At 42.2% G+C, this 23,971-nt stretch overlaps 1 protein-coding gene across 7 annotated transcripts in view; it reads right to left on the minus strand.

The window, feature by feature from the left end:
- Positions 1-23,971, minus strand: part of arhgef6 (Rac/Cdc42 guanine nucleotide exchange factor (GEF) 6) — a 236,446-nt gene that overhangs the window by 54,661 nt on the left and 157,814 nt on the right. For all 7 annotated transcript variants that reach the window (XM_073057741.1, XM_073057740.1, XM_073057744.1 and 4 more), the window contains 2 exons: positions 23,672-23,794; positions 18,838-18,976 (listed from right to left, as the gene is read on the minus strand). In XM_073057741.1, the coding sequence (XP_072913842.1) occupies positions 18,838-18,976; positions 23,672-23,794 (262 nt within the window). The remainder of the gene's footprint in view (positions 1-18,837; positions 18,977-23,671; positions 23,795-23,971) is intronic.

Genomic DNA, 23,971 nt, shown 5'->3' on the forward strand with positions numbered 1-23,971 from the left:
ATCCAGTTATCCCCAGCTTTACTCATGAAAATAAAGAAATAGACTGACATTTTAAAAATACTGCATCACTGTCTACAAAGAGGAAAATAACGGCTTCCTGAACTCTCAGTAAAGTTGATATTCAAATCAGTGGCACGGGCTCAACAATAATATGAGTAAAAATAACTCGTGCTTCTTTTTTTTAGGGAAGTAGATAAAAATCCAGCAAATGTTCAAACCATCCTATTTTATTCATTTTGGAAACTTAAATGGGAAAGTTACACCACTCACCGGATGAGCGTGCTTTTCAAAAAAGTGGCCTGACACTGTAATAATAAAGCGACAGGGAAGCACAGAGTAGCAGCCACCTCACAGCTGCTGAAACCCAGGTTCAGCCCTAACTTCCTGAACTGTTTGTGTGGGACTTGCATGTTTTCCCTGGCATGGAAGTTTCCCCAAGTGCTCTGGCTTCCTTGCACATTGTACAAATAGCTTAACTGGCAAATTTATTTAAACCATGGGGTGACAGGAGCATCAGGATTGAGTTGATGGGCATGTTAGAGATTAGGTTACAGGGAAATATGGGGAATAGGGCTGTCCACACAGCCAGCAATTCCCCAACACCCTCCTTCCATATCATGAGAGATATTAAAGGGCGACTTTCAGTCACCAGACAACAGAATCGTAGAAGACAGAATGTGGCTCACTCTGAACAGTTCAGTCTGTTTTCTCTTTCAAAGCCTGTGCGCCAGCAGTTTGCCTACTGATGAAGAGAGGGTCAGTAGTTACCTAATAAAGTAGCTACTAAGTTTAGCACTGATATATAAATTTCCAACTTCTCTTTAACTTTCTCCAATAATAAACAATAACATTCTTCTATGTTGGCACACCAACCCTTGTTAATCAGGACTAGGCCTCCAGATTCCCTTGTATCTCACAGGATATAATCCGATATCATTTGGATAAAATGCAGCTTATTTTCCTTTTTTTGTGTTTATTCTGACAACTTTTTTCCCCATTTGCTAAATGGAGCAGCAGTGAAGATGGGAGTAAAGATCACTGAGCAGCGACCAGAACCAGGCTGACACTCGCCTCTGCTCATGATGGATTGAAAAGGCAGGGTGTCAGGGTCAAGCTAGTTCTGCTTGGTGCTCCGCAACGTTTACTCTGCTCTTTGCTACACTGAAGCTGAGGTTGTGGGCCTGCTCAAGGCTCCATGTCTGCGGGCTCCGCAATATTTACTCTGCTATGTCCTGAACTGAGGCTGAGGTGGTTTACCTGGTTTGGGTTTGAGGACTCACTTTTGTTGTAAATGCTATTTGCTTACTTTTATAGTTTGCACAATTTGTTTTTTCTCTCTCTCTGCTCATTGGGTGTTTGTCAGTCTTGTTTTATTGGCTTTTTTGTGTATCTTGTTTTGTGGCTGCCTGTAAGAAGATGGATCTCAAGGTTGTATAACGTATTCATACTTTGAAAATAAATGTACTTTGAACTTTTATCTACATCCTTTTTTAGCCTCCTTATTGGGGGTCACAATTTGCTTTCCTATTTATCACTGTGTCCAGTAATTGTACTTTATACAGCCAACTCAATTACATAAATTCTAAGAAACAAAGGCCCCAGCACTGATCTCTGTGGTATACCATTTGTTATATACTGCCAAACAGAAAGAGTCATATTTCTGCCTACTACTTCCTGGTAGCCAGCTGACCTTCCATCAACACCAACGCTCACCTCCCACACCATGAGATTTGGTTTTCTGCAATAACCTTTGATGTGGCGCCTTTTCTGATGTGGCTACTGAAAACCCGAGTACAACACATTGACAGTCTCCCCATTATCCATTGCACGGCTCCAATAAATTGTTCAAACCTGGTTTTGTTTTTTAAAAAATCACATCGATTTTGCCTGACTACATGCAGAGGCTGTAGAAATTTGAACCTCTTCCATCTCTTTCCACATTGCCATTGAAACTAATGGCATCATGATCAGTAGATACAAAGTGTTCCCCTACACAAACTTCTGTCACCTGCCCTGTCGCATTCCCTAATAGGAGATCTAGTATCCACTGTTGCTGGTTGGGACTCCAGTGTACTGATTGAGGTAATTTTCCTGAACGCATTTAGATAGATAGATAGATACTTTATTCATCCCCATGGGGAAATTCAACTTTTTTTCCAATGTCCCATACACTTGTTGTAGCAAAACTAATAACTCTTTCCCATCCAGCCCTTTTACAGTAATGGGAGGCCCTGTCAATAAGTGGAAACTTAAAATCATCTACTATCACAACCTTATGTTTCTTGCAACAGTCTGTGATCTCTCAGAATCAGAATTAGATGCAATGTCATTGGCATATGTTGTGAAATTCGTTTTTTTGCAGAAGTACATTACAATACAGAAAAATAAAAACCATAATTTATAATAAAAATAAAAATTAAACAAGACTATAGTATATAGAAGCAGAATTAGGCCATATGGCCCATTGGGTCTACTCCGTCATATCATCTTGGCTCATCCATTTTCCCTCTCAGTCCTAATCTCCTGCCTTCTCCCCATATCCCTTCATGCACTGACTAACCAAGAATTTATCAACCTCTGTTTTGCTTGCATCATGCTCTGGGGTGCTCTCTTCAGTTACCTGATGAGGTAACCGTAGCCTTTGGCCAGGAGCAAATGTCATCAGGCGGTGCCCAGCTTTCGTAGAATGTTTTGACCCTTAACCACTACACTCTCCAGTTAGCAGGTCAGCAATGATGGCCAAGTCACTGCCCATCTGCTCCTGATTTCCAACTCCTCTCGCCTGCTCCATATCCAGCAAGTAAAGGCCCAGAGCCATCAAACCTTCCTCATATGACAAGCTTTTCAATACTGGAATAACCTTTGTGAACCTCCTTTTAATCCTCTCCATTGTCAGCAAATCCTTTTAGATAAAAGCTCCAAAACTACTCACAATACCCTGTGAGGCCTCAGCAGTGCTTTATAAAGCCTCAATATTACATACTTACTTTTGTATTCCAGTTCTCTTGAAGTGAATGCTAACATCACATTTGACTCAACCTGCAAATTTAATTTTTAAGGAAGCCTGCACAAGGACCCCCAAATCCCTTTGCCCCTCAGATGTTTGAATTTTCTCTCCATTTAGAAAATGGTCAAACCTTCCATTTCTTCTACCAAAGTGCATGACCATACATTTCCCAACACTATTCCATCTGCTACTTCTTTGCCCATCTCCTAATCTGTCTAAATCCTTCTCTACTTCCTCAAAACTACCTTCCTCTCCACCTAGCTTTGTATTGTCTACAAACATTACTGAAAAGCCATCAATTCTGTGATCCATTACATATAACATGAAAAGAATCAGTCTCAACACAGACCCCTGTGGAACACCACTGTTAACCAGCAGCCAACCAGAAAAGGCTTCCTTAAGATCTACTCTTTCCCTCCTACCAATCACCCCCAGTTTTTTCCATGCTAGAATCTTTCTAGCCATGGGCTCTTAACTTGCTAAGCAGCCTTCTGTGTGCTACTTTGTCAAGGTCTTCTGAAATCTAAGTACACAACATAGAACATAGAAATCTACAGCACATATGGCCTGCAATGTTGTGGGGACCATGTAACCTACACTAGAAACTGCCTAGAATTTTCCTACCGTATAACTTTCTATTTTTTCTTAGTTCCATGTACCTATTTAAGAGTATCTTAAAAGACCCTATTGTATACACCCCTATCACCGTTGCTGGCAGTGCATTCCACGCTCCCACTACTCTCTGCGTGAAATACCTATCGCTGACATCCCCCTTGTACTTACTTCCAAGCACTTTAAATCTATGCGCACTCGTGTTAGCCATTTCAGCTCTGGGATAAAGCCTCTGGCTATCCACACGATCAAAGCTTCTCATCATCTTATACACCTCTATCAAGTCACCTCTCATCCTCCATTGCTCCAAGGAGAAAAGGCCAAGTTCACTCAACCTGTTTTCATAAGCCATGCTCTCCAATCCAGGCAACATCCTTGTAAATCTCCTCTGCACTCTATAGTATCCTGTAGTGAGGTGACCAGAACCGAACACAGTACTCCAAGTGGGGTCTAACTAAGGCCTTATATAGCTGTAACATTGCCTCACAGCTCTTGAACTCAATCCCACAGTTGATGAAGGCCATCACACCATAGGCCTTCTTAACAACATTGTCAACCTGCGCAGCAGATTTAAGTGTTCTATGGACATGGACCCAAGATCTCACTGATCCTCCACACTGCCAAGAATCTTACTATTAATATAATATTCTAGGGTCTTCAAATTTGACCTACTGAAATGAACCACTTCTCACTTATCTTGGTTGAACTCCATCTGCCACTTCTCAGCCCAGTTCTGCATCCTTTCGATGTTGCGCTGTAACCTCTGACAAACCTCGAGATTATCCACAACACTCCCAACTTTTGTGACATCAACAAAATTACTAATCCACACTTCTACTTCCTCATCCAGGTCATTTATAAAAATCACAAAGAGGAAGGGTTCCAGATCCCTGCTGAACACCACCAGTTACTGACCTCCATGCAGAATACAAACCATCTACAACCACCCATTGCCTTCTGTGGGCAAACTAATTCTGGGTCCACAAAGCAAGATCTCCTTGGATCCCATGCCTCATTACTTTCTGAATGAGCCTTGCATTGTGAACCTTCCACCAATAACATCCACCAATTCACCACAACATCCACTGACTGTCCTTTGTCTATCCTGCTTGTTATTTCTTCAAAGAATTCCAACAGATTTGTCAGGCAAGATTTTCCCTTAAGGAATCCATTTGACTACAGCATATTTTATCATGTGCCTCCAAGTACCCTGAAACCACGTCCTTAACAATCAACTCCAACATCTTCCCAACCACTGAGGTCTATAAATTCCTTTCTTCTGCCTCTCTCCCTTCTTGAACAGTAGAGTGAAATTTGCAGTTTTCCATTCCTCTGAAACTATTCCAGAATCTATTGATTCTTGGAAGATCACAATCTCTTCAGCAACCTCTTTCGGAACCCTGGGATGTCTATCATCTGGTCCAAGTGACTTGTGTATCTTTCATCTTTTCAGTTTCTCAAGTACCTTCTCCCTAGGAATGGCATCTTTACACACTTCTGCCCCTGACACTCTTGAACCTCCAGCATATTGCTAATATCTTCCACAGTGAAGTCTGATGCAAAACACATCCGCCACTTCCTTGTCCCCCATTATTACCTCTCCAGCATTGTTTTCCAGTGGTCCAATATCCACTCTGGCTTTTCTTTTATATTTCATGTACCAGCCCATTCTGGAGCAAACTGACTTTGCAACTTTCTACAGCTTATTTCGATCCTATGCAGTGGACCTTCCATACCAGATGATATGGAATCAGCTAAAATGATCTCTGTGGTACATATGGAGAAATTTGTGACTGTCTTTGGTAACATACCAAGTCTCCTCAAGCTCCTTATGAAATATAACCGCTGTATTGGCTTCTTTGTATTTGCATCAAAATGTTGGGCCCAGGATGCTGACACCTAGGAACTTGAAACTACTTACCCTTTCCACTTCTGATCCCTCGATGTGAATGCAAGCATTGACTTTCTTAAGTCCACAATTAATTCCTTGGTCTTACTGACACTGAGTGCAAGTTTATTGCTGCAACACCACTCAACCAACTGATCTATCTTGCCACTGTATACTTCCTTGTCACCATCTGAAATTCTGCCAATTTATAGATGGGTAACTTGAGTTGTGCCTAGCACAGTCATGGGTGTAAAGACAGTAGAGCGTGCATCCTTGAGGTGCACCGGTGTGGAATGTCAGCAAAGTGATATCATTTGTGTGCAGACTGTGGTCTCCCAGTGAGGTGGTCAAGGATCTATTTGCAGAGGGAGGTACAGAGGCCCAGGTTTTGGAGCTTGTTAATTAGAACTGAGATTACAATTGTGTTAAATGCTGAGGTGTGGCCAATAAACAGCAGCCTGATGTAAGGATTATCATGTAGAGAGCCAGTGAGATTGCATCTGCTGTAGACCTATTGTCATGATAGGTAAATTGCAGCCGGACAAGATCCTTCCTTAGGTAGAAGCCATGACCAACTTCTCAAAGCATTTCATCACCATAGATGTGAGTGCCACCTGGTGCTAGTTGTTGAGGCAGCTTACCCAGCTCTTCCTGGGCACTGGTCTAATTGTCGCCCTTTGGAAGCAGATGGAAACCTCTAATGCAGTAGTAAGAGACTGAAGATGTCCTTGAACACTCCTGTCCTATCAGTTGGTTAGCACAGGTTTTCAGAGCCCTCACCAGATTCCAATTTTTCTTGTTCATAAATGGTTTTTCGTGTGGGTAAGTCTGGTATCTTCTCGATGGCAAACACTCATCCACACAGGTCTTGATAGTTCCTTGGATATTGTCCAGTCCACCAACTCAAAGCAGTCACGTAAGTGCTCCTCTGTTCCCCTTGACCGTAGCCTCTTGGACCTCACCACTGGTGCTGCGATCTTTAGTCTCAGTCTATATGCTGAGAGTAGAAGTATAGCCAAGTGACAGGACTTCTCAAAGCATGGACAACAGATGACACTGTTAGAGTTTTTGATGGAGGTATAACAGTGATCAAGTATGTTGGTTCCTCTGGTTCCACAGATGATATGTGGAACCAGATATCACCTGTGTAGTTGTTCAGAGATTTCTTCAAGTTGGCCTAGCTGAATTTCCTGCAATGACAGGGAAGGCATCAAGGTGCGCAGTTTCATGTCTGCATATTATGTTGTTCAGCTGCTCCAGTGCCTGCCTTTCTTCCTTTATCAATCATTTTATTAGTTAATTTTAAAAAGTACATATATATATATATATATAAACAAGAGGAGAATTGCCTCAAAAATCTATAGCAATAACAATTCAAGTAGAAGGAAAAATACAAATTATCACAATCATACATAGTTAATCTAAAAGTATATAATAAAAGAGATAATTGATTCTTCTCTTATCCATAACAAGAAGGAAAAAGATAAAGAAATTTTTATAATCGAAATGTACAAACCCCATTTCCAGAAAAGTTGGGATATTTTCCTAAATGCAATAAAAACAAAAATCTGTGATATGTCAATTCACGTGAACCTTTATTTAACTGACAAAAGTACAAAGAAAAGATTTTCAATAGTTTTACTGACCAATTTAATTGTATTTTGTAAATATACACAAATTTAGAATTTCATGGCTGCAACACACTCAACAAAAGTTGGGACACAGGCATGTTTACCATTGTGTTACATCACCTTTCCTTTTAATAACACTTTTTAATCGTTTTGGAACTGAGGATACTAATTGTAGTAGATTTGCAATTGGAAATTTTGTCCATTCTTGCTTGATATAAGACTTCAGCCGCTCAACAGTCCGTGGTCTCCATTGTCTGATTCTCCTCTTCATGATGCGCCATACATTTTCAATAGGAGATAGATCTGGACTGGCAGCAGGCCAGTCAAGCGCACGCACTCTGTGTCTACAAAGCCACGCTGTTGTAGCCCGTGCAGAATGTGGTCTGGCATTGTCCTGCTGAAATAAGCATGGACGTCCTAGGAAGAGTCGTCGCCTTGATGGCAACATATATCTCTCTAACATCCTAATATACGCCTCAGAGTCAATGGTACCTTCACGTACATGCAACTCACCCATGCCGTGGGCACTGATGCACCCCCATACCATCACAGATGCTGGCTTTTGCACCTTTCGCTGATAACAATCAGGATGGTCGTTTTCATCTTTGGCACGGAGAACTTGACGCCCATTTTTTCCGAAAACTAGCTGAAATGTGGACTCATCTGACCACAGCACACGGTTCCACAGTCTTTTGGTCCATCTGAGATGAGCTCGGGCCAAGAGAACTCGCCGGCGTTTCTGCAGAGTTGATTTATGGCTTCCTCCTTGCGTAATACAGTTTCAAGTTGCAATTCTGGATGCAGCGACAGACTGTGTTAAGTGACAATGGTTTTCCGAAGTACTCGCAAGCCCAGGTGGCTATAATTGTCACAGTAGCATGACGGTTTCTTAGGCAGTGCCGCCTGAGGGCTTTTCAAAGATCACGCGCATTCAACAGTGATTTCCCTTGCACTTTACGCACTGAGATGTCTCTGAATTCTCTGAATCTTTTCACAATATTATGTACTGTAGATGTTGAAAGACTAAATTCTCTGCAATCTTGCGTTGGGAAATGTTCCTTTTGAACTGACTAACAATTCTCTCACGAATTTTGGCACAAAGGGGTGAGCCACAACCCATCCTTGCTTGCAAAGACTGAGCCTTTGATGGATGCTACTTTTATACCCAGTCATGATACCTCACCTGCTACCAATTAGCTTGTTTAATGTGGAGTCTTCCAAACCGGTGTTACTTGAATATTCTGTGCACTTTTCAATCTTATTTTAACTCTGTCCCAACTCCTCTGTTTTCATGGATGTTTGCAAAGAAAAAGCACTTCAGGATGTATACTGTATACATTTCTCTGACATTAAATTGGACCTTTGAACTTCTGAACATTAAAAATGATACCAAAAGTTTCTTCAGATGCATTAAAAATAAAAGAGAAGCCAGATATTGGACCACTGGAAGCCAGATATTGGACCACTGGAAAACAATGCTGGAGAGACAGTAATAATGGTGGACAATGAAATGGCGGACAAACTGAACAAGCATTTTGCAAGGATCCGGAACAAGAAGGCAGCGGGAGAGCACCTAAGGATTTCCAGCGGGAAGACATTTTGAGTTCTTGGGGGAAGAGAGAGGCCAGACTGTGCAGGCGCGTGACGTCAGCCAGTTGAGTGAGAACAGTTTAAAAAGGGGAAGGAATCTGCCACAGATAGCTCTGGATGCCAAGTAACTGGGTATATTTAAAGTGGAGGTTGAGAGGTCCTTGATCCTTGATTAGTAAGGGCATGTATTATAGAGAGAAGGCAGGAGAATGGGGTTGGGAAGGGTGGATAATAAATCAGCATGATGGAACATGGAGCAACTCCATGGCCAAATGGTCTAATTGTGCTCCTATATCCTATGGTGTTATCGACTGTGGTGATGAGAAATGTCTTCATTTACAGGATGGTGAATCTTTGGTATTTCCTTGACCTCAAAGGACAGATGAGGTTCTGAGATCGAAAGGCATTAGTGGAAATCACTGGATCTGAGGATTATAAACACAAGAGATTCTGCATATGCTGGAAATGCAGAGCAATACACACAAAATGTTGGAGGAACTCAGTAGGTCAGGTGGCATCAATGGAAAGGAATAAACAGTCAATGCTTCGAGCTGAGACCCTTTATCAGTACCGAAGATGTCCAAATAAGAAGTGGGGCGAAGGGAAAGATAACAAGGTAGGTGAGTGGAGGAGGAGGGAATGAAGTAAGAAGCTGGAAGGCAAAAAGTGGAAAAGGTAACGGGCTGGAGTAGAAGGATAATGATACATTGGTAGAAGATGGCTGCAATCTTGCTGAGTTGATGAGTGGACAGGCCTGCGGCCTACTCCTACCATTTCTTATGTTCTTATGACTCCCTCTCACCACAAATGCCATCAGACCCAAATTTAGGACCTTAAGCAGGACTGAAATTAAACGATTATGCATCATCAAACAAATAGAGAGATACTGGAATAGAGACATGGCTTCACTGTTCTGTAACAGTGAAGGGGAAGGAAATGGAGGTAGAGATAAGGTGACGTCACCACTTGCCTGACCAGACGTTCAGACTCGGGGCCCAAGTGTTGGAATGGAAGGGTGCACTGCACTACTTTCTAAAACGCAAGTAGCCACAGAAGTTCAAGATAAGGCTGTGCATGGTGCAGAGTCTGTGCACCTAGCAAAGAATTCAGCACTCTTTAACTTGAGTACTAGTGAGAAACAAAACCATTCACTGACTACAATCAAAGATAACATTGCCAATAGAACTGGCCCTGTAGACTCCAGCATAAGCAAACTGTAGAGATTGCACTGGGGTATCAGGGTGAGACAGCACATCATAAGCACAAGAGATTCTGCGGATGCTGGAAATCTGGAGTAACACACACAAAATGCTGGAGGAACTCAGCAAGTCAGGCAGCATCAATAGAAATAGGCATGTATGAAGGACGGGTTTCCCAAAAGCTAACAGTGAAGTACAATGGAAGACGGGGAAGGCAGGGAACGACATCTCTAACAGAATATGCCGGCACAGGAAACTGCAAGCACAAGACTCTACACACACCAATCAGAAGGAAGCTCACAATATCCTGACAGAAAAATGGAAATCTAGGTCATCTTGAATAAAGCCGTCAAATAAGTGGGGGGGAGGGCAGGGGCAGAACTGTTGGATATCTGAAGCTGAGGATAAGGAGAATGGATGAGGCTGGATAATGATCAGAGCAGATTTTGACTAAACATCTACCTTCTGAGGAAGACACCAGCAGCTTCTCAATGAGACCAGAATGCTACATCACCTCGAAGGAAATGCTGAGAGTCACTATATCAGTCATCAAGAAGCACCATCTCAATCTCACGTTACAGAAATAGAGATGTGCGATGCAACTGATAAGCTCTGAAACCAAAGTGATTGCAGGATGAACTGTGGTACAATGGGTAGCAGGGATGGTGGTTGAGTCTTTGTGCATGTGTGTTCACAAACAGCTCACCCATCACAGGTAGGGAAGGAACCCTACAAGCCTCATCTGCTCGAAATCATTTGATTCGTGCAGCAAGGCACACAGCTGAGAAAGCCCAGGCTCTTTCTTGCAGAGATGAAGGATAGCCACACAAATTGTTCAATGGTTTGGTGAGTGACTCTGAAAAAGTTTCCATGTGAGAGAAGTATGTCAAAGCTGTGTAAGAGGCAGTAGCTCACACAGACCTCCCCAGGACAACAGGGATGGCAACAGACACCAGCCTCGGTGAGCATGTTTTTCCACTTAAGGAACTACAAATGTTGGGCATCTGAAAAACAATGCAGGAATTAACATGGTGAACTGGCTTACAAAAAGGGATGAGATGGATTAACAGATTGAGGACCCTTCATCTCAAGTCAAGAATTCAGGAAATTTGTATTTATTTTCCCCTCTTCAGATCTTGACAAATTTCATCACGTATTTAGACCATAACATACAGAAGCAGACTTAGACTGTTCAGCCCATCGAGTCTGTTCTGCCATTCCATTAATTTATTAATCCCTCAACCTAATTCTCCTGCCTTCTGCCCGTAACAGTTGACACTTAATTTCACTTTGTCCATCATTAAACCAGACTATAGCAGGCCAGACATGAAACAGAGCTGGGTCCTCATTGAGGATGTCTTCAAATGACAGAGCCTTAAGAAGACAGCATCCATCACTAAAGAACCTCACCATCCTTAGGGTACAGGAGCTTGAAGAAACATACTCAACTGCATAATGTTTAAGTAATAATGTAAATATATTGTTTGAGTCTGCATTCCTTGTTGTTTACATAATGTGTTGCGTACTATATGTAAAAGTACATAAATGGCATACGTCATTATGTCACCACATCATATGTATGAGGCTCACTTGAAGTAAAGAAAACAAAGTACATGACTTATCTTGTGGCTCTCTTGTTTTTCATTCAATTAATTTTGTTTTGGAGTTACAATACCTAACAGTAGTGATGAGTAAGTTTTAAACAAACCTGAGACAACTACCTACCTGTTGAAGAGCAACTTCCTAGCTCTTTGCTTCATCCCTCCCCTTCCAAGTTTCACCTATCGGCTGGTGTTTCTCTCTCCACTCCTCCCACCTTTCAAATCTACTCCTCAGCTGTTTCTGTCCAGTCCTGCCGAAGGGTTTCAGCCCAGAACATCGACTGTACTTTTTTTCTATAGATGCTGCCTGGCCTGCTGAATTCCTCCAGCATTATGTGTGTGTTGCTCGATATCCAGCATCTGCAGATTTTCTCTTGTTTGTTGACAGCAGTGAGACTATTGAATTTAAAAAATGCAGCAAGATGTTTGAGTTTAAAAGGAACAATGCAGCACGTCTCTTCAGGAGAGAGAGAACATTTGAGATTTTAAAAAAGGGCAGAAAGTGGACAAATTCACGGTTTCATAAACGGTGAGTACGAGGTGACAATAACAACACATTTTTTTAAAAAGTAGAAATGGTCGGCTACATTGGAAAGATCTTCATGTGCCTTGCACGTTACACACTTGGGCGATCATGGCTCTCCACATCAAACGATCCCTTGCAGTATCAATGATATATCGCACACTTAGATCTGTTAGTTCTTTCACAGTGTCCATATATTTTCTTCTTTGCCTTCCTCTTCCGCATTTCCCAGGCATACGGCCTTGTAATGTAAGGCATTCTATTCCTCCCTTTCTGATGACATGGCCCAGGAAATTAAGTTTCCTCTCATTTAATGTTCTCATTAAAGATCTTTTTGTATGGGCACGTTGAGAGTACTGTCTCATTAGTTACCCTATCTCTATATGATATTTTCAGCATATTGGAAAGGTACATGCATTCAAATGTACAAGAAATAACTAGAATATGTACACTGAGCAAACTGAACAGCATTTTTAAGAAAATGAAACAGCTAATGAGAAGCGAGTGCCAATTTTGCTGAGTGCATTGGACTTAAGGGCATACAGTTGCTTAGAAATCTGACTGCTCCAGCCAAACTGGCTGAAATGAGCTTTGCTGATATCATGAAAGCAATGAAGAAACATTTAGAACCAAAGCCACTGCTGATTGCAAAATACTTTAGGTTTCATTATCGGAATCAAAAGGAAAGGAAGTCCATTTTAGCATTAGTGGCTGAATTGAAGAAGTTGGGCTAAATGATGCACTAAGAGATTGTTTAGATTTTGGACTTTTACAAGAAAACATTCAATAACGGCTCCTAAAACACAAGTTACATTTAAAAGAGCAGTTGAAATTGCTGTATTAATGGAAAGAGCAGAGACACAATTGAGTTGCAGTCATTAATGAAAGTGAGCATGAACAAAATTGTAACATCTAAACTGAAACCAACCTGGCCGAACAAATTGTGTTACTGTTGTGACAAGGGCTCAAATACACCAGACTGATGTAGGATTAAAGACAAAAGTTGCAGAATATGCAACAAAGTAGGACACATACAAAGGTAGCCAAAAATGAATGGACTGCACAGGGAAAAGAAAAAGATAAAAAGTCTAGTTGTAGTTTCAAAAAGAACACTACTCTACATCCTACTGATGAAAAATGATAATAATGAGTGGCAGGGCTGTGTAGCTTTGAGATTTACAATGTGAAAATTAACAATAGACATGCAATATGGCATACACAAAAAGTGAATGGCAAATTAACTAAAATGAAATTTCACAGTGGCTTGGCTGTTTCATTCATTCATTCCACAAAATGAGTTTGAACAGCATTTCAAAGATACTGAACTAAAGCCTGCAGATGTCCAATTAAGAACTTGTACTGAAGAAAAGTTAACTCCTATGGAAATGACATTCATAACAGTGAAGTACAAAAACCATAAGCCACATTGTTTAAAAAAGGGGAGTCAGCATTGTAGATCTGTAATTGGCTGAGAGCTAGAACAGTTTTGTGTTTTCCAATGCCACCCTTGAACATTGCCGTGGCATCATCCAGTACCTTCCTTAATTCATTTCCAGTTGACTCTGTTGCAGAGGATGTGGTATAATAATGGTGAACGGATTGCCAATCAAGAAAGGTACTGGATGATGTCACAGCAGTGTTCAAGGGTGGCACTGGAAAACGCAAACATATCAAGAGTAAAATAGTGCCAAATGAAAATGCCACACTCAAGTTTTATAAAGCCTGTCGTTCCTTATATCGTCGGTGATAAAGTAGTCAGTGAGCAAGATCTCATGGAGGCTGAAGGAATTCTTTACAAGGTTGACTAGAACCAATGGGCAATGCCAGTGGTCCCAGTAGCCTGTCTGTCAGGATCTGTGGTGATTTTAAGGTCACCATCAACCCAGTACTAAAAGTAGATCAATTACCATGCCCAGGATAGAGGATATCTTTGCAAACCTTTCTGGAGGGAAACACTTCAGCAAAGCAGACTTAGCTGAGTGCAGGTGTAGATGCTACTCCAATAATAAGCCTGTCACAGCGATAAAGACCAATCTGCTGCTGCAACAGGCTTATTATTGGAGTAGCATCTACACCTGCACTCTGGACCAGTGCTGCAATGCGGTCCGGCACTCATTGTAATCAGTAAGCATGACAAGGGACATCTCCAAAATCTCAAGACAGTGTTAAAAACATTAGATTATGGGGTCACAGCACGATGGAACAAATGTGAATTCTTTAAACCAAGCATCAATTACTGTGATTACATCATCGGTGCACAAGAATTACATAAGTGTGCTGAGAAAAAAAATCAAGCAGTGGTGGGTGCACCAAGGCCAAAGGATGTGTCATAGTTGTAGTCCATTTTAGGATTTGTCAATTACTATAGCAAGTTCCTGCCAAACCTGGTTACTCAGCTTCACCCTGCAAACTCATTACTATACATTGGGAAGAAATGGCAAATGATAGAACATAGAATAGTACAGTACATTACAGGCCCTTAGGCCCACAATGTTGTGCCGACCCTCAAACCCTGCCTCCCATATAACACCCCCCCACCTTAAATTCCTCCATATACCTGTCTAGTAGTCTTTTAAACTTCATAGTGGATCTGCCTCCACCACTGACTCAGGCAGTGCATTCCACGCACCAACCACTCTCTGAGTGGAAAACCTTCCTCTAATATCCCCCTTGAACTTTCCTCCCCTTACCTTAAAGCCATGTCCTTTTGTATTGAGCAGTGGTGCCCTGGGGAAGAGGCGCTGGCTGTCCACTCTGTCCATTTCTCTTATTATCTTGTACACCTCTATCATGTCTCCTCTCATCCTCCACCTCTCCAAAGAGTAAAGCCCTAGTTCCCTTAATCTCTGATCATAATGCATACTCTCTAAACCAGGCAACAGCCTGGTAAATCTCCTCTGTACCCTTTCCAATGATTCCACATCCTTCCTATAGTGAGGCAACCAGAACTGGACACAGTACTCCAAGTGTGGCCTAACTAGAGTTTTATAGAGCTGCATCGTTACATCACGTCTCTTACACTCTATCCCTCTACTTATGAAAGCTAACACCCCATAAGCTTTCTTAACTACCCTATCTACCTGTGAGGCAACTTTCAGGGATCTGTGGACATGTACCCCAAGATCCCTCTGCTCCTCCACACTACGAAGTATCCTGCCATTTACTTTGTACTCTGCCTTGGAGTTTGTCCTTCCAAAGTGTACCACCTCACACTTCTCCGGGTTGAACTCCATCTGCCACTTCTCAGCCCACTTCTGCATCCTATCAATGTCTCTCTGCAATCTTCGACAATCTTCTACACTATCTACAACACCATCAACCTTTGTGTCGTCTGCAAACTTGCCAACCCACCTTTCTACCCCCACATCCAGGTCGTTAATAAAAATCACAAAAAGTAGAGGTCCCAGAACAGATCCTTGTGGGACACCACTAGTCACAACCCTCCAATCTGAATGTACTCCCTCTACCATGACCCTCTGCCTTCTGCAGGCAAGCTAATTCTGAATCCACTTGGCCAAACTTCCCTGGATCTCATGCCTTCTGACTTTCTGAATAAGCCTACCGTATGGAACCTTGTCAAATGCCTTACTAAAATCCATGTAGGTCACATCCACTGCACTACCCTCATCTATATGCCTGGTTACCTCCTCAAAGAACTCTATCAGGCTTGTTAGGCACGATCTGCCCTTCACAAAGCCATGCTGACTGTCCCTGATCAGACCATGATTCTCTAAATGCCCATAGATCCTATATCTAAGAATCTTTTCCAACAGCTTTCCCACCACAGACGTAAGGCTCACTGGTCTATAATTACCTGGACTATCCCTACTACCTTTTTTGAACAAGGGGACAACATTCGCCTCCCTCCAATCCTCCGGTACCATTCTCATGGACAACAAGGACATAAATATCCTAGCCAGAGGTTCAGCAATCTAAATAAGCAGTGTGAGGTAGCTTTCAAAAAAGTAAAGGAAATGGTGATGTCAGACACTGTAATCACGTTATGATCCAGTGAAGCTTGCCTTATGGTAAAGGTGCAGTCATGTCACATGTTTTGAGTGATGGAAGTGAATGTCCCATAATCTTTGCATCACTTTCCCATACGATGCAGAGAAAAATTATGAACAGAATGATGGAGAGGCTTTGAATCTGGCTAGGTGTAAAACATTTCAATTGGCACTTGTATGGGAGAGAATTATCCTCATTACTGATCATCAACCAACAGTGTACACTTTCAATTCACAGCAGGGTGTTCCACTAAAAGCAGCAGCAGGAATGCAGAGATGGGTACTGTTTCTTGGAGCATACAATTATCCGATCAAATTCGAGGAGGCCATGGATAGACAGGTAGGCCTCCTCTACTATCAAGATGAAGCCACACTCAGGTTGGAGGAACACCACCTTATATACCGGCTGGATAGCCTCCAACCTGATGGCATGAACAGTGACTTCTCTAACTTCTGTTAATGCCCCTCCTCCCCTTCTTACCCCATCCCTGACATATTTAGTTGGTTTTTTTTTCTCTCTCTCTCTGCCCATCACCCTGCCTGTTCTCCATCTCCCTCTGGTGCTCCCCCCCTCCCCCTTTCTTTCTCCCAAGGCGTCCCGTCCCATGATCCTTTCCCTTCTCCAGCTCTGTATCACTTTCGCCAATCACCTTTCCAGCTCTCAGCTTCACCCCACCCCCTCCGGTCTTCTCCTATCATTTCGCATTTCCCCCTCCCCCCACTACTTTCAAATCTCTTAGTATCTTTCCCTTCAGTTAGTCCTGACAAAGGGTCTCGGCCCGAAACGCCGACGATGCCAATGGATTGCCCGTTTCCCTTGAAAAAGGATATAAATGCAAAGTTTACAAAAAAAAATCATTCCTCGATGTGTTCTCCCGAACACAAATTAAAAGTCTTCACAAGAGATGATCCAAAGAGAAATCAGAAAAGACCCCACACTGCCTCAGGTCTACACAGCCACCCAAAATAGCCAGAATGTGCAGCAGAAATTCAAGTTCCCCCAATGTTACCAGCGCCAGATGAACTTGCCCTTGACAGGTGTTGCCTTATATGGGTATTGAACGTTGTGGTAGCATCTAAGCTGAGAGCTTAAGTGTTGGAGGAGCTACATACTGATCATCTAGGTGTGGTCAAAATTAAAGTGTTGGCTTGAACCTTCTCTGATAGCCTGGGATAGATCAGAAGATTGGGCTGCTCACCATGCACTGTTCGGGATGCCAACACATCCATAAGATGCCAAGAGCAGTGCCTCTCCATCATTGGGAATGGCTTGCATTGCCCTGGCATTAGATTCATGTGGATTTTGCTGGATCATTAATGCGCACAATTTATTTTGGTAATAGCGGATGCAACTACAAAATAGCCAGAAGTATTCCTAATAGACTCCAATATAGCCTCACATACTGTTCACGTGTTGAGAAGCCTCTACTCAGGGACTGGTGTGGCAAAACACTTAGTCAGTGAGAATGGACCACAGTTTGTTGTGGAACAGTTTCAGTCATTCCTGAAAATAAATGGAATAAGACATATTACGTCTCACCATACCACCCAGCTACAAATGGCTAAGCGGAAATGTTCGTCCAGAGTCTAAAGAATGCACTGCAAACAATGTCAACAGAATATGCTACACTAATACTGAATCAGAAGCTCACTAATTTCCTCCTTGTGTATTGTAATGCAGCAAACTCCACAATCAGCAACTCACCAGCTATGCTGTTCCTGGGTCATCCCTTGTGTTCACAACACTTAGATCACCTCACACCCAATCTCAGGAGGAGTATGCGGGACAAACAGCTGAGATAAACTGAAGGCTCCTCAAACAAGGTTTGATGTTTCATTCCTGGAGAAGCAGTCCTGGTGAGCAACTACAGAGATGGTCAAAAGTAGGTACTCAGAAAGATCAAGGACAGAACTGGACCACTCTCCTGCACAGTAGAGATTGCGATGGATATCATCTGAAGACGACACATCAATCAGTCAAAGAGAGCAGAGTTAATTGTTGGAGAGGAAAGGTGTCCATAACCGTCAGAACCGCTTTGGCAGTCCCAGAGTCAACTCCTATGGAGAAGGCCCCAGTATCTGAGATTGTTTCACAGCTACAAGTCTCACCTGCCAAGCAGACTGATTCCCCCTTGTCAGGAAAGATGTTGCCCCACAAGAATAAGAAAGCCTCCACAGTGGTTAAATCTTTATGCCTGAATGGAACAATTCAAAAGTAACTACGTTGCTGATGTCCATAAAGTAGTTGTATGATATAGTATATGGTGTGTGTATACTATATTTAATATTTCAGTAATATTGTTTGATTAAGCATTCTTTGCTGTTGACATAATGCATTGCCGGTTATATGTGAACGACACACATCATTACACCGCCATGTCATATATATGCACCACGCTTAAAATGAAAACAAAGTTAGACTCGCATTCCTGGCTCCTGTTTTCCTTTCAATCAATTTCTGTGTTTTGAAGTTACAAAACATAACATCAAAGTTTCAGGAACAGCTTCTTTCCCTCCACCATCAGATTTCTGAATGGACAATGAACCCATGAACAGTATTTTTTTCTTTTTTTTAAGCACTACTTACTTTCAATATATACTTATTATTATCTATAGTTTTTATTAATTTTTATTAGCAAAAACACCAAATTTAACAACATATGCCAGCAATATTAAACCTGATTCTGAAGTAATTTTTAGGTATTGCACTGTACTGCTGCCACAAAACTCACAAATTTCCTGGAGATGTGAGTGATAATAAAGAGGGTGTGGGTCTGACCTCCATGTGCCGCTCCAGTTCCTGCAACAGAGCCGGGTACTTGTCCAGTCGCATGAAGGGTTTGCTCAGATTCGTTGTTAGCATCAGGATGCCTGGACTGCTGGCTCCTTGGCTCTCCATCAACTTGTCCAACTCCTCACTGTCAGAACAAACACAAAACATTTCAAATACTTTGTCTTGGAGTAACTCCTCCACGGACAGACCCAAGCCTGCTGTGAAAGAGGAGAATTGGACAAAGGGCTAGCAACCCAATCCAGTAAAAACCCAGAGCTAGAAAAACACCAACAAAAACTCCAAAGGTTTCATCCCTGCCAGGGAGAGGAAGGATCTTTGCCTCAAAGACGAATGAATTTGTGTGCTGAAAGTAGAAGCCATAGGGCCGATCAACCTTCAGCCCAGGATGAGGACTCTAGCAAACTGCTGTCAACAGCTTATGCCCTATTAGGGGTGATTAGTTTCAGAAGAAGAAAAAGTCTTGGAATAGCCTAGGAAATCTACAGGACAGAATCAAAGTTGTGCAACCTGAAACAGGCCCTTCAGCCCAACTTGTCCATGCCAACCAAGATGCCCATCTAAGCTAATCCTATCTGCCCACGTTTGGCCCATATCCTTCTAAACTTTTTCTTATCACAAACATACTTATCCAAATCAGTTTTAAATATTGTTATTGTACCTGTCTCAACAACTTACTCTCCAGCTCATTCTACAAATGTAACATCCTCTACATGAAGTTGTTGCCCCACAGGTCTCCTATTAAATCTTCCCCCTCTCAGTTTAAGTTTATACCTTCTAATTCTTGATTCCCCCTTCCCTGGAAAAAAAAGACTATGTATTCACCATATCAATGCCACTCAAGATTTTGTACACCTCTGTAAAGTCACTTCTCAGGCTCCTTCATTCCAGTGTGACATGTGATGAGGATGTTAGGAGAATTCAGGGTCACTTGGATAGGCTGGGTGAGTGGGCAGATACTTGGCAGATGGCGTTTAATGTGACTAAGTGTGAGGTTATCCACTTTGGGAGTAAGAACAGGAAGGCAGATTATTATCTGAACGGTGTAAAGTTAGGTAAGGGAGAAATACAAAGAGATCTAGGAGTCCTTGTTCATCAGTCACTGAAGGTGAATGAGCAAGTGCAGCAGGCAGTGAAGAAGGCTAATTGAATGTTGGCCTTTATTACAAAGGGAATTGAGTACAAGAGCAAGGAAATCCTTTTGCATTTGTACAGGGCCCTGGTGAGACCACACCTGGAGTATTGTGTACAGTTCTGGTCTCCAGGGTTAAGGAAGGACATCCTGGCTGTAGAGGAAGTGCAGCGTAGATTCACAAGGTTAATTCCTGGGATGTCAGGACTGTCTTACGCAGAGAGACTAGAGAGACTGGGCTTGTACACGCTGGAATTAAGGAGATTGAGAGGGGATCTGATTGCAACATATAAGATTATTAAGGGATTGGACAAGATAGAGGCAGGGAATATGTTCCAGATGCTGGGAAAGTCCAGTACCAGAGGGCATGGTTTGAGAATAAGGGGTAGGTCATTTAGGACAGAGTTAAGGAAAAACTTATTCTCCCAGAGAGTTGTGGGGGGCTGGAATGCACTGCCTCGGAAGGCAGTGGAGGCCAATTCTCTGGATACTTTCAAGAAGGAGCTAGATAGGTATCTTATGGATAGGGGAATCAAGGGATATGGGACAAGGCAGGAACCGGGTATTGATAGTAGATGATCAGCCATGATCTCAAAATGGCGGTGCAGGCTCGAAGGGCCGAATGGTCTACTTCTGCACCTATTGTCTATTGAATAAAAACCTCGCCTGCCCAATTTCTTCCAATATCTCAGGCCTGATTTCCCCTTTTCAGAGAAGTAAAATAGATTCACAGTAAAAAGAACTTAGCACTCCATGCCAGTAAAACCAAGAAACTGTTTGTGGACTTCAGGATGGGAAAATCGGGAGAATGCACAGCAGTTCTTTTCCAAGGGGTCACCAGTGAAAAGTGTGAGCAGCTTCAAGTTTCTGGGTACCAACATCTCTGAAGGTCTATCCTGGGCCCAACATTGATCCAATTATGAAAAAAGCATACCAGTAGGTCTATTTCATTAGGTGTTTGAGGAAACTTGGTTATATATTCAAAGACTCACAAATTTCTACAGATTTACCATGGAGAGCATTCTAACTGGGTGCATCACTATCTGGGGGGAGGCCACTGCACAGGATCTGAAAAAAGCTGCAGAGGGTTGTCAAGTCACCCATCATGGGCACTAGCCTCCTCCTTATCATCGAGGACATCTTGAAAAGGCAACAAAGTGGCATCCATCATAAAGGACCCCCACCCTCCAGGACACGCCGTCTTCTCATTGCTACCATTGGGGAGGAGATACAGGAGCCTGAAGATGCACATACAATATTTTAAGAAAGACTTCATCCCTCTGCCATCAGATTCCCGAATAGTCCATTAAGTCGTAAACACTACTTCACTACTTTGTTCTCCTTTTGCACTATTTATTATTATCGTAACTGTACCACACGTAGAACCAAACCTGGCTGTGAATGGAGGAGGGTTAGACATGGAGCTAGTAACTATATCCTGTAAAAACCCAGAGTGAGAAAAACACATACAGAAGCTCTAAAGACATCAACCCTGGGAGATGAAGGATCTTTGAAGATGGGCTACAACTGGAAAGACTGGCCCAGGACAGTGGTCTCTGGTGGGCAGCTGTTGGTGGACTATGCCCCAGCAGTGGAGACAGGGCTAAGTCATTCTTATTGTAGTTTATAGTAATTTTTATGTCAGTGCTGCTACATTACAACAAAGGTCATGTTATGCAGTATGTCAGTGATAATAAACCTGATTCTGAATGAACTATTTCTGCTCCTTAGTCCACTCCACCGATGAACATAACCTTAAATCACTGACCCCAAAATAAACAAGTTTTAGAACTATATTTAATACAATAAAGCTCTCCTGATTGTATTAGAGTGGAAGTCAGTAGATATATGACACAGCGGCCTCTAGTGGACTACTCACCAACGAACAGAAAATGCATGCTGGATCTGAAGATCATTTGTATTTTTACTATTTTTTTTGCTCCAGCTTATTTGTTTTATACACACTCATTCTATTTAAGTTTTACCACCATGTCATCTATTTGCATCAGACTATAATTAGATGTGGAAAGTTCTTCAAAGGTTTGGAAAGAATATATCTGACTCAAAAACAAGATGCTGACTTAGCCAAAAAGAATTCCAATTTTTACCAGTTATAATTATAAACAACTATTCCAAGAAGTTACCACCTTTAATAAATGGCAATGTAATAGGAATAAAAAGATTGCAAATATTATTTCAAAACGTTAGTTTGCCTTTAATTAGTTCAAAGTAAATGTATTATCAAAGTACACATATGTCACCATATACAATCCTGAGATTCATTTTAGACCATTAGACCATAAGACATAGGAGCAGAATTAGGCCATTTGGCCCATCAAGCCTTTTCTGCCATTTCATCATGGCTGATCCATTTCCCTCTCAGACCCAATCTCCTGCCTTCTCCCTGTCGCCCTTCATGCCCTGACCAATCAAAAATCTATCAAACTCTGCCTTAAATATACCCAATGAATTGGCCTCCACAGCCACCTGTGGCAAAGAATTCTGTAGATTCAATTCAATTTAATTGAAATTTAATTGTCATTCAACCATACATGAATACCAATACAGCCAAATAAGACAGCATTACTCCAGGGGCAAGGTGCAAAGCACAGTACCAGCAGTCACACAGCACAACGAGACAGCAAGCACATCAAAATATCCATAAAATACAGCCACACAAAAATAAAGTCCACACCCGAGCCATGAAGGCTGCAGAAATCTGTAGTCGGTACCACAATACAGCTTGTCTTCTGCCGAGTGAACACTGGGGGTGGCAGCATCAACTTCAGCTTGGAAGTCGCACCACACAGCACCTGATGGAATGCAATGACTCCAATGCCTTTCTCCTTATTGGCTGTAAACAGGTTTAAAGCCTAGTCCTCGCTAAGACTGAGGCCATGCAGCTCCCTGCCATCTGCCTCTGCTCACCACCAATAAATCAGTGAATCGAATTTGCAGCATTCCACATTAACAATGTCCAAAAGGATCCTACCATAACAAGGAAAGCGACCAAGGCAGTCACTCGCTATTAGACTATGCCTCCTTCTATGCAGGCAGTAGTATAATGCACAGCTCTTTCATTTTCTCTGCCAACAAACAACTTGCTGATGGGGTAGACCTGCAGTATTTAAGTTCTTAATGTCTAGCAGGTTCTTGCAATGATAAACAAAGTTTAAAAAAAGACAATAGCACCTTTTGTTGACCCCATAGAACCTGTTGCAATCGAACACGCTGCCATCTTACCGGAACTGATCTCATCCCTCCCATATGGCTAAAGAAATTCCTCCACATCTCTGTTCTAAATGGACGTTCCTCTATTTAGAGGCTGTGCCCTCTGGTCCTAGTCTCCCTCTTCACATCCACTGTAGGCCTTCCAACATTTGATAGGTTTCGATGACATCCCGTTTTATTCTTCTATGTTCAAACAAGTAAAGGCCCAGAGCCTTTACTTTTCTGGATACCAACCTTTATTACTCGTTTTGCAATGAACATTATAATTATTTATGAACATGTTTATTTAATTATTTAAATGCTCTAAGTTTGTAAACAAATCACTTAATATGAAGTCAAATATTAATGAACTCTCTAGCTTACAAAATAGTCACAAAGCAGAAACTGAGAACTTTGGGGCATTATTAGTGAGGATTGACACGAAACTGGAGACATGTCACCCAAGAGGGTGCAACTTACCTGTGCTCTGTGAGTACGCTCACAGCTGACGGGTGGTTGGCACAGTATGTGAGATACAGCGACTTCATCTGAGGCATATGATTCAGGAAGCAGCCACCAACTTTCTGCTGAGATTCAGGCAGCCTGAGATTCAAACCATCAACACATTAAACATATGGATCAACCCCCAGCCAACAGCAAACACAAACTCCTGACAACCTCTGCTTCCACTGATAACCTTCAGCAAATTGGAGCTCCTGCTTCCCCAGGGAGGGGTGCAGGGGTGGGGAATGCAGAGTAGTTGGGTGAAGGATACAAATA

Source organism: Hemitrygon akajei, chromosome 10 (genome assembly GCF_048418815.1).
Source record: "Hemitrygon akajei chromosome 10, sHemAka1.3, whole genome shotgun sequence".
Classification (NCBI taxonomy): domain Eukaryota; kingdom Metazoa; phylum Chordata; class Chondrichthyes; order Myliobatiformes; family Dasyatidae; genus Hemitrygon; species Hemitrygon akajei.